The 16,615-nt window shown below is 36.7% G+C and overlaps 1 protein-coding gene across 1 annotated transcript; it reads right to left on the bottom strand.

Annotated features, from left to right (window-relative positions):
• Positions 1-12,373: 12,373 nt before the first annotated feature.
• On the bottom strand, positions 12,374-13,312 carry LOC112629316 (olfactory receptor 4F15-like). Its single transcript, XM_025392875.1, has one exon. It carries the CDS (start codon positions 13,310-13,312, stop codon positions 12,374-12,376), a length of 939 nt encoding a protein of 312 aa, XP_025248660.1.
• Between the last annotated feature and the right edge of the window lie 3,303 nt (positions 13,313-16,615).

The raw sequence follows: 16,615 nt of genomic DNA, 5'->3' as shown, positions 1-16,615 counted from the left end.
TACAACACATACCTATACCATATGTATAGGTATAACATATATAAGTGTAGTATATATGTTATACATGAAGCCTGCCAGAGTACCAACTAGAAGTTAGTGTCCAGTGCCTTTCTTGTTTCAGTTTTTGATAATTTATTTCTCAGTGTGTGAGCTCAGAAAAGCAGGAAACCATTTCTTATCTTCAGCCAATTTCAGAAAAGATTCTGCAAAAAAAGTATATATGATTTGATTATGATTTGAAGGCACAGATCAAGTCTAAATGTAGTAAATAAAGCATGACTTCAAGGTAAAGGTCTCTAAAATATGACCATAGAATGATAGTAGGAGACTTAAATGCCCCACCTTCAACAATGGAAAGATCATTTAGACAGGAAATAAATAAACTGTAGACTTGAACAACACTCCAGACTAAATGGATATAACAGACATATAGAGAATATTCCACCCAATAGTAGCATAATACACACTCTTTTCAAGTGCCCATGAAACATTCTCTAGGATGGATCATATGTTAGGCTACAAAACAAGCCTTAACAGACTTATTAGTTAGAATCATGTAAAGTATCTTTTACAAACACTACAGTACGAATCTACTACTCAATGGGAGAAAAATTGGAAAATTCCCAAATATGTAGAAATTACACATACCCCTGAGTAACTAATGGCTAAATGAAGAAATCAAAAGGTAAATTTTAAAATATTTTGAGACAGGGCGCACCCCAGATGACCAAATAGGAACAACTCCAGCCTCCAGCTCCCAGTGTGAGCAACACAGAAGACGGGTGATTTCTGCATTTTCAACTGAGGTACCAGGTTCATCTCACTGGAGCATGTCAGACAGTTGGTGCTGGTCCATGGGTGCAGCCCTACCAGTGAGAGCTGAAGCAGGGCGAGGCATCACCTCACCTGGGAAGTGCAAGGGGGAAGGGAATTCCTTTTCCTAGCCAAAGGAAATTGAGACACACAACATCTGGAAAATCGGGTAACTCCGACCCTAATACTGCACTTTACCAAGGGTCTTAGCAAACGGCACACAAGGAGATTATATCCCACACCTGGCCTGGAGGGTCCCACGCCCACGGAGCCTCCCTCATTGCTACCACAGCAGTCTGAGATCTAACTGCAAGGTGGCAGCAAGGCTGGTGGAGGGGTGCCCGCCATTGCTGAGACTTAAGTAGGTAAACAAAGCCGCTGGGAAGCTCGAATTGGGTGGAATCCATCACAGCTCAAGGAGGCCGGCCTGCTTCTGTAGACTCCACCTCTGGGGACAGGGCATAGCTAAACAAAAAGCAGCAGAAACCTCGGCAGAGGTAAATGCCCCTGTCTAACAGATTTAAAGAGAGCAGTGGATCTCCCAGCATGGAGGTTGAGATCTGAGAACAGACAGTCTGCCTGCTCAAGTGGGTCCCTGACCCCTGAGGAGCCTAACTGGGGCACATTCCCTACTAGGTGCAGACCAACACCTCACACCTCACATGGCTGGGTACACCTCTGAGACGAAGCTTCCAGAGCAAGAATCAGACAGCAACACTCACTGTTCAGCAATATTCTCTCTTCTGCAGCTTCCACTGCTGATACCCAGGCAAACAGGGTCTGCAATGGACCTCAAACAAACTCCAACAGACCTGCAGCTGAGGGTCCTGACTGTCAAAAGGAAAACTAACAAACAGAAAGGACACCCACGCCAAAACCCCATCAGTACGTCACCATCATCAAAGACCAAAGGTAGATAAAACCACAAAGATGGAGAAAAAGCAGTGCAGAAAAGCTGGAAATTCAAAAAATCAGAGCGCATCTTCCCCTCCAAAGGAACACAGCTCATCGCCAGCAACAGAACAAAGCTGGACTGAGAATGACTTTGATGAGTTGAGAGAAGAAGGCTTCAGTCGATCAAACTTCTCAGAGCTAAAGGAGGAACTACATAACCAGCACAAAGAAACTAAAAATCTTGAAAAAAGAATGTATGAAAGGATAACTAGAATAGTCAATGCAGAGAAGACCTTAAAAGAACTGATAGAGATGAAAACTGTAACACGAGAACTATGTGACAAATGCACAAGCTTCAGTAACCAACTCGATCAACTGGAAGAAAGAATATCAGCGATTGAAGATCAAAAGAATGAAATGAAGCAAGAAGAGACGTGTAGAGAAAAAAAGAATAAAAAGAAATGAACAAAGTCTCCAAGAAGTATGGGATTATGTGAAAAGACCAAATCTCTGTCTGACTGGTGTGCCTGAAAGTGACGGGGAAAATGGAAACAAGTTGGAAAACACTCTGCAGGATATCATCCAGGAGAACTTCCCCAACCTACGAAGGCAGGCCAACATTCAAATTCAGGAAATACAGAGAATGCCACAAAGATCTTCCTCGAGAAGAGCAACTCCAAGACACATAATTGTCAGATTCACCAGAGTTGAAATGAAGGAAAAAATGTTAAGGGCAGCCAGAGAGAAACATCTGGTTACCCACAAAGGGAAATGCATCAGACTAACAGCAGATCTCTTGGCAGAAACTCTCCAAGCCAGAAGAGAGTGGGGGCCAATATTCAACATTCTTAAAGAAAAGAATTTTAAACCCAGAATTTCATATCCAGCCAAACTAAGTATCATAAGTGGAGGAGAAATAAAATCCTTTACAGACAAGCAAAAGCTTAGAGATCTTGTCATCACCAGTCCTGCCCTACAAAAGATCCTGAAGGAAGCACTAAACATGGAAAGGAACAACAGGTACCAGCCATTGCAAAAACATGCCAAAATGTAAAGTCCATCAATGCTAGGAAGAAACTGCATCAACTAGTGAGCAAAATAACCAGCTAGTATCACAATGACAGGATCAAGTTCACATGTAACAATATTAACCTTAAATGTAAATGGACTAAATGGCCCAATTAAAAGGCACAGACTGGAAAATTGGATAAAGAGTCAAGACCCATCAGTTTGCTGTATTCAGGAGACCCATCTCACATACAGAGACACACATAGGCTCAAAATAAAGGGATGGAGGAAGATCTACCAAGCAAATGGAGAACAACAAAAAGCAGGGGTTGCAATCCTAGTCTCTGACAAAACAGACTTTAAACCATCAAAGATCAAAAGAGACAAAGAAGGCCATTACATAATGGTAAAGGGATCAATTCATCACGAAAAGCTAACTATCCTAAATATATATGCACCCAATACAGGAGCACCCAGATTCATAAAGCAAGTCCTTACAGCCTTACAAAGAGACTTAGACTCCCGTATAATAATAATGGGAGACTTCAACACCCCACTGTCAATATTAGACAGATCAATGAGACAGAAAGTTAACAAGAATATTCAGGAATTCAACTCAACTCTGCACCAAGTGGACCTAATAGACACCTACAGAACTCTCCACCCCAAATCAACAGAATACACCTTCTTCTCAGCACCACATTGCACTTATTCCAAAATTGACAACAAAGTTGGAAGTAAAGCACTCCTCAGCAAATGTAAAAGAACAGAAATTGTAACAAACTGTCTCTCAGACCACAGTGCAATCAAACTAGAACTCAGGACTAAGAAACTCAATCAAAACCACTCAACTACATGGAAATGAACAACCCTCTCCTGAATGACTACTGGGTACATAACGAAATGAAGGCAGAAATAAAGATGTTCTTTGAAACCAATGAGAACGAAGATACAACATACCAGAATCTCTGGAACACATTGAAAGCAGTGTGTAGAGGGAAATTTATAGCACTAAATGCCCACAAGAGAAAGCAGGAAAGATCTAAAATTGACACTCTAACATCACAATTAAAAGAACTAGAGAAGCAAGAGCAAACACATTCAAAACTAGTAGAAGGTAAGAAATAACTAAGGTCAGAGCAGAACTGAAGGAGATAGAGACACAAAAAACCCTCCAAAAAACCATTGAATCCAGGAGCTGGTTTTTTGAAAAGATCAAGAAAATTGATAGACAGCTAGCAAGACTAATAAAGAAGAAAAGAGAGAAGAATCAAATAGATACAATAAAAAATGATAAAGGGGATATCACCACTGACCCCACAGAAATACAAACTACCATCAGAGAATACTATAAACACCTCTATGCAAATAAACTAGAAAACCTAGAGGAAATGGATAATTTCCTGGACACTTACACTCTCCCAAGACTAAACCAGGAAGAAGTCGAATGCCTGAATAGACCAACAGCAGGCTCTGAAATTGAGGCAATAATTAATAGCCTACCAACCAAAAAAAGTCGAGGACCAGACAGATTCACAGCTGAATTCTACCAGAGGTACAAGGAGGAGTTGGTACCACTGCTTCTGAAACTATTCAAATCAATAGAAAAACAGGGAATCCTCCCTAACTCATTTTACGAGGCCAACATCATCCTGATACCAAAGCCTGGCAGAGACACAACAAAAAAGAATTTTAGACCAATATCCCTGATGAACATTGATGCAAAAATCCTGAATAAAATACTGGCAAACCAAATCCAGCAGCACATCAAAATGCTTATCCACCATGATCAAGTGGGCTTCATCCCTGGGATGCAAGGCTGGTTCAACATACGCAAATCAATAAACATAATCCAGCATATAAACAGAACCAAAGACAAAAACTACATGATTATCTCAATACATGCAGAAAAGGCTTTTGAAAAAATTCAACAACCCTTCATGTTAAAAACTCTCAATAAATTTGGTATTGATGGAACATATCTCAAAATAATAAGAGCTATTTATGACAAACCCACAGGCAATATCATACTGAATGGGAAAAACTGGAAGCATTCCCTTTGAAAACTGGCACAAGACAGGGATGCCCTCTCTCACCACTCCTATTCAACATAGTATTGGAAGTTCTGGCTAGGGCAGTCAGGCAAGAGAAAGAAATAAAGGGTATTCAGTTAGGAAAAGAAGAAGTCAAATTGTCCCTGTTTGCAGATGACATGATTGTATATTTAGCAAACCCCATTGTCTCAGCCCAAAATCTCCTTAAGCTGATAAGCAACTTCAGCAAAGTCTCAGGATACAAAATCAATGTGCAAAAATCACAAGCATTCTTATGCACAAGTAACAGACAAACAGAGAGCCAAATCATGAATGAACTCCAATTCACAATAGCTGCAAAGAGAATAAAATACCTAGGAATCCAACTTACAAGGGATGTGAAGGACCTCTTCAAGGAGAAGTACAAACCACTGCTCAGTGAAATCAAAGAGGACACGAACGAATGGAAGAACATATCATGCTCATGGATAGGGAGAATCAATATTGTGAAAATGGCCATATAGCCCAAGGTAATTTATAGATTCAATGCCATCGTCACTAAGCTACCAATGCCTTTCTTCACAGAATCGGAAAAAACTGCTTTAAAGTTCATATGGAACCAAAAAAGACCCCGCATTGCCAAGACAATCCTAAATCAAAAGAACAAAGCTGGAGGCATCACGCTACCTGACTTCAAACTATACTACAAGGCTACAGTAACCAAAACAGCACGGTACTGGTACCAAAACAGAGATCTAGACCAGTGGAACAGAACAGAGCCCTCAGAAATAATACCACACATCTACAGCCATCTGATCTTTGACAAACCTGAGAAAAAGAAGAAATGGGGAAAGGATTCCCTATTTAATAAATGGTGCTGGGAAAATTGGCTAGCCATAAGTAGAAAGCTGAAACTGGATCCTTTCCTTACTCCTTATACAAAAATTAATTCAAGATGGATTAGAGACTTAAATGTTAGACCTAAAACTATAAAAACCCTAGAAAAAAACCTAGGTAATACCATTCAGGACATAGGCATGGGCAAGGACTTTTGTCTAAAACACCAAAAGCAACAGCAACAAAAGACAAAATTGACAAATGGGATCTCATTAAACTAAAGAGCTTCTGCACAGCAAAAGAAACTACCATCAGAATGAACAGGCAACCTACAGAATGGGAGAAAATTTTTGCAATCTACTCATCTGACAAAGGGCTAATATCCAGAACCTATAAAGAACTCAAATTTACAAGAAAAAAACAAACAACCCCATCAAAAAGTGGGCACAGTATATGAACAGACACTTCTCAAAAGAAGACATTCATACAGCCAACAGACACATGAAAAAATGCTCATCATCACTGGCCATCAGAGAAATGCAAATCAAAACCACAATGAGATACCATCTCACACCAGTTAGAATGGCAATCATTAAAACATCAGGAAACAACAGGTGCTGGAGAGGATGTGGAGAAATAGGAACACTTTTACACTGTTTGTGGGACTGAAAACTAGTTCAACCATTGTGGAAAACAGTGTGGCGATTCCTCAAGGATCTAGAACTTAAATACCATTTTACCCAGCCATCCCATTACTGGGGATATACCCAAAGGATTATAAATCATGCTGCTATAAAGACACATGCACACGTATGTTTATTGTGGCACTATTCACACTAGCAAAGACTTGGAATCAACCCAAATATCCATTTAGTGACAGACTGGATTAAGAAAATGTGGCACATATACACCATGGAATACTATGCAGCCATAAAAAAGGATGAGTGTGTGTCCTCTGTAGGGACATGGATGCAGCTGGAAACCATCATTCTCAGCAAACTATCACAAGAACAGAAAACCAAACACCACATGTTCTCACTCATAGGTAGGAATTGAACACTGAGATCACTGGGACACAGGAAGGGGAATACCACACACCGGGTCCTATTGTGGGGACGGGGGAGTGGGTAGGGATAGCATTAGGAGATATACCTAATGTAAATGACAAGTTAATGGGTGCAGCACACCATCATGGCACATGTATACATATGTAACAAACCTGCACGTTGTGCACATGTACCCTAGAACTTAAATAAAAAATATATATATATATTTTTTTGAGACAATTAAACTGGAAACACAACATACCAAAACATATGGAAAGCATCAAAAGCAGTTCTAAGAGTGAAATTTGTAGCATTAAATACCTACATGAAAAAAGAGGAAAGATGTCAGCTAAACAATCTAACATTACATATCAAGGAACCAGACAAAGAAGAACAAAATAGGTCTATAGTTAGTAGAAAGAAGAAAATAATAAAGATCAGAGCAGAAATAAAATAAAGATAGGAAAAACAGAACAGGTCTATAAAAACTAAGAGTTGGTGTTTTAAAAAGATAAACAAAACTGACTACTATGAACAATTACACACCAAGAAATTGGATAATCAAAAGAACTAAATGGTATGTACATCCTGTCGAGATTAAATCACAAAGAAATAGAAAATCTAAACAGAATAAAAACCATTTAGAACATTGAGTCAGTAATAAACAAAAAATGTCTCCCATCAAAGAAAATCTCAGGGCAAGGCAAGAAATCTCCTCTAGTAAATTCTACCAAACATTTAAGAAAGAATTAATGGGCTAGAATTAACGTGCTGAGCACAGTGGCTCATGCCTGTATTCCCAGCACTTTGGGAGGCCGAGGCGGGCGGCTCACTTGAGGTCAGGATTTTGAGACCAGCCTGGCCAACATGATGAAACCCCGTTTCTACTTAAAATACAAAAATAATCCAGGTGTGGTAGTCCCAGCTACTTGGGAGGCTGAGGCAGGAGAATCGCTTGAACCTGGGAAGAGGAGGTTGCAGTGAGCTGAGATCGCACCACTGCACTCCAGCCTGGGTGACAGAGCAAGCTTCTGTCTCAATCAATCAATCAATCAATCAATCAATATAACTAATGCCAATCCCTCTCAGACTCTTCCAAAAAATTCAAGAGGATAGAATGCTTCTAAACTCATTTCATAAACCCAACATTACCCCAATACCAAATCCAAACAAGAGCATTACAAGAAAGGAAAATTACAATATCCCTAATGAACATAGATGTGAAAATCCTCAAAAACAATACCAGCAAACCTAATTCAACACCACATTAAGAAAATTATTCACCATGATCAATTTGGACTTACCCCTGCAATCCAAGGATGGTCAACATACTCAAATCAAAAAATGTGATATGCCACATTAACAGAATAAAAAACGAAAACCACAGGATCATCTAAATAAATGCAGAAAAAGCATTTGACAATATTCACGTGCTTTCATGACAAAACTCACAACAATCGAGGTACAGAAATGTACTTCAACACAATAAAGGCAATATATGACAAACCAACCGCTACCATCATTCTTAATGGTGAAAAGCTGAAAGCTTTTTCTCTGTGATCAGGAACAAGACTGATCTCATCTCTTGTGTTCAATATAATGCTGGAATTTCTAGCCAGAGCAATTATGCAATAAAATGAAATAAAAGGCATTCAAATTGGAAAATAAGTTATATTATTTGCTTGCAATGGCATGATGTTATACATAGTAAATTCTAAAGACTCCACCAAAAAACTATTAGAACTGATTAACAAATTCAATTAAGTCTGAAAATACAAAATTAACATGCAAAATTCAGTAATGTTTCTGTATACTACTGAACATTGTGAAAAAGAAGTCAAGAAAAGAATCCCTTTTACAATTGATACAGAAAACAAAATGCCTAGGAAAAAATTTAATTCAGGAAGTGAAAAATCTGTACACTGAGAACTATAAAACATTAATAAAAGAAATTGAAGACATAAATAAGTGACAAAATATCCTGTGTCAATGGATTGCAAGAATTCACTATTGTTAAGATGTTTATACTACCCAAAGTGATCAACAAATTCAGTGTAATCCCTATCAAAATTCCAATGACATTTTTTTAACAGAAATAGAGAACACAATTCTAAAATTCATGTGGAACCACAAAAGATCCCAAATAGCCAAAGCAATCTTGAGCAAAAAGAACAAATCTAAAGGCATCATACTAACTTCAAAATATACTACAAAGCTATAGTAATCACAACAGCACAAAACTGGCATAAAAAACAGACACATAGACCAATAGAAGAGCATAAACAGACCAGAAATAAATCCATGCATTTATTGTCAATTGATTTTTGACAAAGATGCCAGGAACACACAATGAATAAAGGATAGTTTCTTCAATAAATGGTCTTGAGACAACTAGTTGGATATCCACATGTAAAGAATGAAATTAGACCCTCATCTCACACCAGATACAAACATTCACTCAAAATATATTAAAGACTTAAGCATCAGATCCAAAACTATAAAACCACTAGAAGAAAACAGGGGGGAAAGCTCTATGACAATCAAAAGAGTGAAGAGACAACCCACAAAATGGGAGAAAATATGTGCAAACCATATGTCTGATAAGGGATTAACATCCAAAATATATAAGGAACTCATGCAACTCAATAGCAAGGAAACAATCCAATGAAAAAATAGGCAAAGGACCTGAATAGACATTTCTTGAATAAAGACATACAAATGGCCAAAAAGTATATCAAAAAATCTTCAGTATCACTAATCATCAAGGAAACGCAATTTACAACCATAATGAGATTTCACCTTACATCTGTTAGACTGGCTGTTATCAAAAAGACAAAACTAACAAGTATTGGGGAGTATGTGGAGAAAAGAAATACATAGTTAATGGAAGTATAAATTACTATAGCCATATGGATTTATGAAAAACTTATAAAACTACCATATGCTCCAGCAATCCCACTTCTGGGCATATATCCAAGGGGAGAAAAATCAATCGCTCAAAATGATATCTGCTCCCCTGTATTCATTGCAGCATTATTCATAATAGCCAAGATACAAAATCAACCTTAGTATCTATCAGTCAATGAAGGGATAAAGAAACTGTGACTATATACTACTATTAAGCCTTCAAAATCAAAAAGAAATTTGGTAATTTGTGACAATATGGATGTACCTGGAGGGCATAATATTAAGTAAAAGATGCCAGGCACAGAAAGTAAAATACAGCATGACCTCACTTATGTGTGGAATCTAAGAAAGTTGAACTTGTAAAAGTGGAGAGTAGAATTGTGCTTAACATGAGTTGTGGGGAGTTTTGAGGGGGGCTTTGGTAGTAGTTGGTCATAGAATACAAATTTCAGTTAAGAGGAGTAAGTTCAAGAGATCTTTTGTACAACACGGTGACTATAGTTAACACTGTATTATATTCTTGTAAATCGCTAGTATAGATATTGTGTTCTCACCACAAAAAAATGTAAAGTATATGAAGTAACGCATGTTAATTAGCTCAATTTAGCATTCCACACGTGTATACACATTTTAAAATGTTATATACAACATATAAAATTTTTATTTTTCAATAAAAAAATAATGCAAAAATAAAATTTAAGGTAAGTATGAGACAAGAGTAAAAACCATCTATATCCTTACCCCAGAGAAATATCACTATTAACATTTTGGTATACATACACAAATTAATTAAAAAATAAATAAAATTTCAAATCTTGTTTTATTACCTCTCTTTTTACTTATTAATCTATCTTTAGCAACTCTGATATTAAATATTATTATATAATAGTTAAACTGTATGTACATAATTCCATGGTGGGTTCATAATTCATTTAATTTAAAATTATTTTACCATCCACATGGAATTGATATAAATACAGGCAACAGAGAAAGGTATAGAAAAAGTGGCCTTACATGAAGAGATATCAGCTAAAATTCCCCAGAGATCCATATTAAACCAATTTGATGAGAAGAAAAATCACACAACAATTAAGAAGTCAGCCTCTGGAGCCTTACTGTCTGGTTTAAATCTAAACCTACCACTTACATGAAACAAATTACTTGACCCATCTGTTTCTCCATCTCTCAAATTGTACAATGAGGATGATAAAAGTGTCTATCTCAAGGACTACTGTGAGGATTCAATGAGTTAATTGTGAGTGCCTAACATATAGTATGTACTCTGTAAATGTTAGCCTTTTTTTTTAACCAATGACCTAAAGAAGATAGTAAACTATTAAATATTCAGTTCTACAGGTGACATAAATCAATGAAAGTACACATTAGAATGCAATGAAAAAACAAGATCATGGAGATATATCACAAGATACTTCCGTGAGTGTATAGGACAGAACGCATATAATGTGGAAGGTAACTTTAATGTGTGATGGATAAATTAGAAGATAAAATCGATTTTATTTGTAAGTTGATAGTGTGCAAGCAAATAGTTATAGTCCAGGAAAGAAAACTAGGCTAGCTTTTAAACTGATAAAACCTTTTCAAATATATTCTTATTTAATCGTCCTCATAAACCTGTGAGTTCTATTTGCCACCTCTGGATTTTGGAAGTCTTAAATGATTTAGGTAAGATTACACAGTAAGTGAGTTGATGCTATTGGGACCAGAATTTATAGATTTTAAACACAAATTTTGTGCTGTACTATACTGTCTTTCATTTTATACTCTTGTTATAAGACAAACACTGTGATATTTGAGGAAGTAGGCAAATCTGTATGTTGGACAAAATTTACTTCTGGAGTTGGCAAACTATAGCCAATGGGTCAAATCTGGCCTGCCTCCTGTTTTTGTAAAGTTTTACTGGAACTCATTGGACAAAATTTACTTCTAGAGTTGGCAAACTATAGCCATTGGATCAAATCTGGCCTGCCCCTTGTTTTTGAGAAGTTTTATTGGAACTCAGCCATGCCTATTCATCTATATGTTGTTTATGGTTATTTCCATGTTACAACAGAATTAAGTGGTTACAACAGAGGCCACATAGCCCACGGAGCAAAAACTATTTCTAATCTGGCCCTTTACAGAACAAGTTTGCCAACACCTGATCTACCTGACTGAAAATAAAGTAAAAAACATTCTTCAACTTATGGAACAAAGCACAAAAGCAAGATCTGTGGCTTAAAATGTGTACATGACCACAAATCCTAAAGATGTTCACTACTGTTTGCTCATAACCAAAAAACTGAGATAACAAGGCAGAACAAATAATCAGAAGACTGAGATTACAAGGCAGAACAAATAATCAGAAGACTGAGATTACAAGGCAGAACAAATCATCAGAAGACTGAGATTACAAGGCAGAACAAATAAAAATGGAGATATGAGATGTACACAGATAATAAAGCATGATGTTAACAAATATTCCAATTAGAGGGCAGGACAGCTTGAAAACAGCAATACAGTTATTCTGAGAAACAAACTTATTTACACCATTATTTAATCCATGTGAATATTATTAATGACATGACATGATTCTTTGGGAACTAAGACTTAGGAGTGAATATAATCTTTGATTTCTATATATTATGTATAAAGTCTCTTTCTCTTCGAGGACAAACATCACTCATTCTTCAGTGGGAACAAAATAGACCCTCCATATGGGCAATGAAGGTCCGTGAGAACACAAAGTGATGCACAGCAGAAAGTCTCTTCTTATGAGGACTGCCTACTGTGGACTTTCAATAGTCACTTGGAAATTCTGTGTTTTAATAAAGCCACTTAAGTAGTTTTTCTAAAACCCATAAATTGACCGAACACTCTCCTTATCGCAATCTTCATTTCCCTGTTCCTGAATGTGTAGATGATCGGATTCAGAAAAGGAGTGAAAATTGCATCAAATATGGCTAGAAATTTATCCAGATGTGTTGGAGGAGAGGGCCATACATAGAAAAAAATCAGTGGACCAAAGAATAAAACCACAACAGTAATATGAGCTGACAGAGTAGAGAGAGCCTTGGATGAGCCTCCTGAGGAGTGTTTCTGAAGAATGACCAGAATGAAGATGTAAGAGAGGATGAGCAAGAAGAAAGCACTCAAGGAAATGAACCCACTATTAGCAGTAACCATGAACTCCAGTTTATAGGTATTTGTGCAAGCAAGTTTGATGAGCTGAGGTATGTCACAGTAAAAGCTGTCCAACACATTAGGACCACAGAAGGGCAAGTTTACTACAAAAGCCAATTGGACCAATGAGTGAATGAGACCAATGGCCCAGGCAGCCACTAGAATCAAAATGCACATTCTTGGATTCATGATGGTCAGGTAGTGAAGGGGCTTACATATGGCAACATATCTGTCAAAGGCCATGGCTATGAGCAGCACCATCTCAGTGCCCCCAACAGCATGGCTAAAGAAGATCTGAGCTACACAGCCCCCAAAGGAAATGACTTTCTGTTTCCTGAAAATATCACAGATCATCTTGGGTGCCGCAATGGAGCAAAATATCAGATCAATGATGGAGAGGTTGGCCAGCAAAATATACAAGGGGGAGTGCAAGTAAGGGTCAGAGGTTACGGTGACCACTACAATGAGGTTTGCCATCACACTGGACACATAGAAAAGACAAGAAAAGCAAAAAAGAAAAATCTGAATCTCCCAAGAATTGGAGAGTCCCAGCAACACAAATTCAGACACCACAGAGTGCTTGTCCCTATTCATTTGATAAGTTCACTCTCATTTACCTAAAGAGAAAAAAATGAGAAAATTCTAATTAATAGTATTATATTAATAGCCTCTATGAAAAAGTATATATAATCATGAAAGTCAAATATTACCTGAGCACCTCATGAATAACAAATGACATTCTTTTGGCCACTACGGCTGCAGTTACATGTGACAGTAACTAAGCTGCCACATGAGCTTGCTAATTTAAGGGACAGTAAAGTAGTCTGGTAGATTGGTACCCGTGTTTACCTGAGGAAATCACAAAGAAAGAGCATTTGATGTTAAACTGCTATATCAGTAAAATCAATATTCACCACCTTTTCCCTGGAGGAGTAATAAGTAATGATGTATACTAGATGGACAAAGAGGGCTATTCTGTGACATAGACTTTTAAGATCTTGTGACTCAGATTTCTTTGTTCAAGCCAGAAATTTTCTTTCCCTATTTTACACTTCTCAAAATATTATTTATTCTTTAATATCCAGATCAAATAGCACCTCATTTATCAAGCCTTCCTTAGGACCCACCAATATACCCCAATTTAGTTTCTATACCCATTGGTCACATGTCTATTCCCCTATATGATTATAAACTGCTCAAGGATATAAATCATCACTCCATTAATTTTTTATTTCCATAGTTTGCCCATACAATGTCTTGCAAATACTAGGTGATTTTAAAACTTTTTGAATGAATAAATAAATGATTAGGCTGAAGTAGTTCTTACCTAATAATTTCTTGTATTATGAGCCAGGAACTAAGCACTAGGAATACAGCTAAGAACAAAATAGGTAAAAGTCCCTGTCCTCATAGATTTACATTTTGACAGAAAGAGTCAGACAATCAAATAAATAAATAAAGATATACAGGGTGTCAGATAATAATTTCACTGTGGATAACGAGTAAGCAAGGAAGAAGTATAAGGCACTAAGGGGAGTGCTATTATAAAACAGGATTGACAATAACATTCTTGCTGATGAGTTGACTGAGCAGAAATCTAAGAAGATGAATGAACAAGTCATGAGGGTGTTTGGGGAAAGAGTGTTTCAGGCAGAAATAACAGCAAGAGCAAAAGCTCTAAGGTGTAAACTCATTAGGCATGTGCAAAGAACTACAAGGAGGTCCGAAAGGCTGAGCCTGAGTGTGCAAGGAGGGTAGAGTAGATGAGGTTTGAGAGGTAACAGGTGCACAGATCATGTAGGTCCTTATGAGCCATTGTAAGTACTTTGGTCATTACTCTGAATAAGATAACAAGCAACTAGATTTTGAATAGAGAAACAACAAAATCTAGCTTACATTATCAAACGGTTACTCTGTTGCATTGTGAATATGCTTCAGAGTGTCAAGGATAGAAGCAGAGAGATTGGCTAGAAACACATTTTTTATCACCAGCAGAAATCCAAGAGATAATGTTGGCTTAGATCAGGGTGGTAGAAGTAGAGCCAATGAGGGGTAGTAGATTCTGGAGACATTGAGATGATACAAGGTGAAATTTCCAGGCTATAGATAACCCTGACCTTTTGGAGACTTTAAAACACTGCATCTTATTAGAGAGTTTTCATATAAAAATACACGAGATCTCAAATCTGTAAAAACACAAACAATGCTGGTAAACATATATTTAGTCACCAAATCTAATAAGGACTCTAGAATAAGGAAACATTTGGAGCTTTAAGAAGGGAGTCTGAGGCAAATAAAAGGTGTAATTTCTTCATATCCACAGGTTCTGCATCTTCAGATTTAATCAGCTTCAGATCAGTCATATTTGGGAAAAATAAAGTAAAATGAAAAATAACAAAAAGTAAAAATATGTACCTACTCTGTAACCATAATTTTTTTATTTAAAAAAAAAGAAGAAAACAATACAGTATAACAACTAAATGCATAGCATTTACATTGTATTAGATATTATAAGCAACCTAGAGATTAAAGTATGAAGAAGAATATATTTAGGTTATATGTAAATACTATGCCATTTTATGTGAGGAACTTGTGCATCCAAGGATTTTGTTATCCAAGGGTGGGGGCGGGGGAGAGTGGCGGTCCTGGAATAAATTCCCCACAGATACTAAGGGTCAACTATAACCTGTTACAAAGCAAGTAGAAAGCTATGAAACTCAATACCACAAGTAATTATATAGGCTGAAAATGTTGTTATAACCAAGTAGGAATTTTTAAGTGAAAAGAACAAAATATTCTCTATTTACTCTGCCATATTCTCTAAATGAGAATTTAAATTGGCCATTTCTCCTTTTAAATAACTGTTTTGGTTTTCAGACCAATTACACTGAACTCTTTGAACCTGTTTTCCTAAGTAAGGCTGTTTCTGAAACCAAGAAAGCAAGGATAATATTTTCTTTGGTCACTTAAGCTCCACATGATCAGGAGTTTTTAAGAGCTAACACATCGACTTTTCTATAAGATAGGATGAAACCATCAGCGCAAAAAACATCTAAGATGCAAATAAACAGAAAAATACTAGATTAATAGAAAGATGAGGTTCCACTTTTAGCCAGAAAAATCTCTTCAGGATAATAATGTCATATCCAGTTAGATTTAATGTAGTATCATTTAACTATTGCTAACCATTTTTGTGTGAGACATATACCCTTAAAAGTCTGGCTTGAAACACTACTAATATAGAAGTAGTCAACTTCAATTAAATGTGATAAAATATATGTTTAAAAAAACAGAAATATAGGCAAACAGAAAAGAAAATATCGTTTTACTGAGTTGATCACAAATTCCAGTTCTCATCCTGTTCTATATACTGGCACATTTTCAATAATTGGGCATTTAATAAAAACTTTTTATGAAGAGCATTTCTATTAAATATCCTCTGAAAGTTACTTCAACAGAGACTGCATGGATGAAAAAATGGCAATAAAGTATGTTTAGCTATTTAGATGAATTTACATGAAAGCTATCACATGGAATAACTAAAGTTGCTGTAGAGCAAAACAATTAAACCATGAATAATTTCCTCAAATATAAGTTCTTTCGTGATTAAGAAATACTTTACAGAAGTATGTTAGTAACGATCAGAGGTGGGGAGTACAGACGTAATATATCCAGAATATATCTCCAATGTGCATATTTCTTGTAGAAAATACCACAATACAGAGAAATTATGTCATTTTTAGTCTCTCTCATTAATCCAGTGGTTCTCACCCAGGGCATTTTACCTCCCAGGGGACATTTAGCAACATCTGAAAACATTTTTAGTTTTCCCAGTGAGGGATAATGGGGGGAAGAATACTACTGGCATCTAGTGTGTATAAACCAGGGATACTACTA

This window comes from Theropithecus gelada, chromosome 7b (genome assembly GCF_003255815.1).
Source record: "Theropithecus gelada isolate Dixy chromosome 7b, Tgel_1.0, whole genome shotgun sequence".
NCBI lineage: Eukaryota > Metazoa > Chordata > Mammalia > Primates > Cercopithecidae > Theropithecus > Theropithecus gelada.
This window is presented reverse-complemented; position numbering and strand designations above follow the sequence as displayed.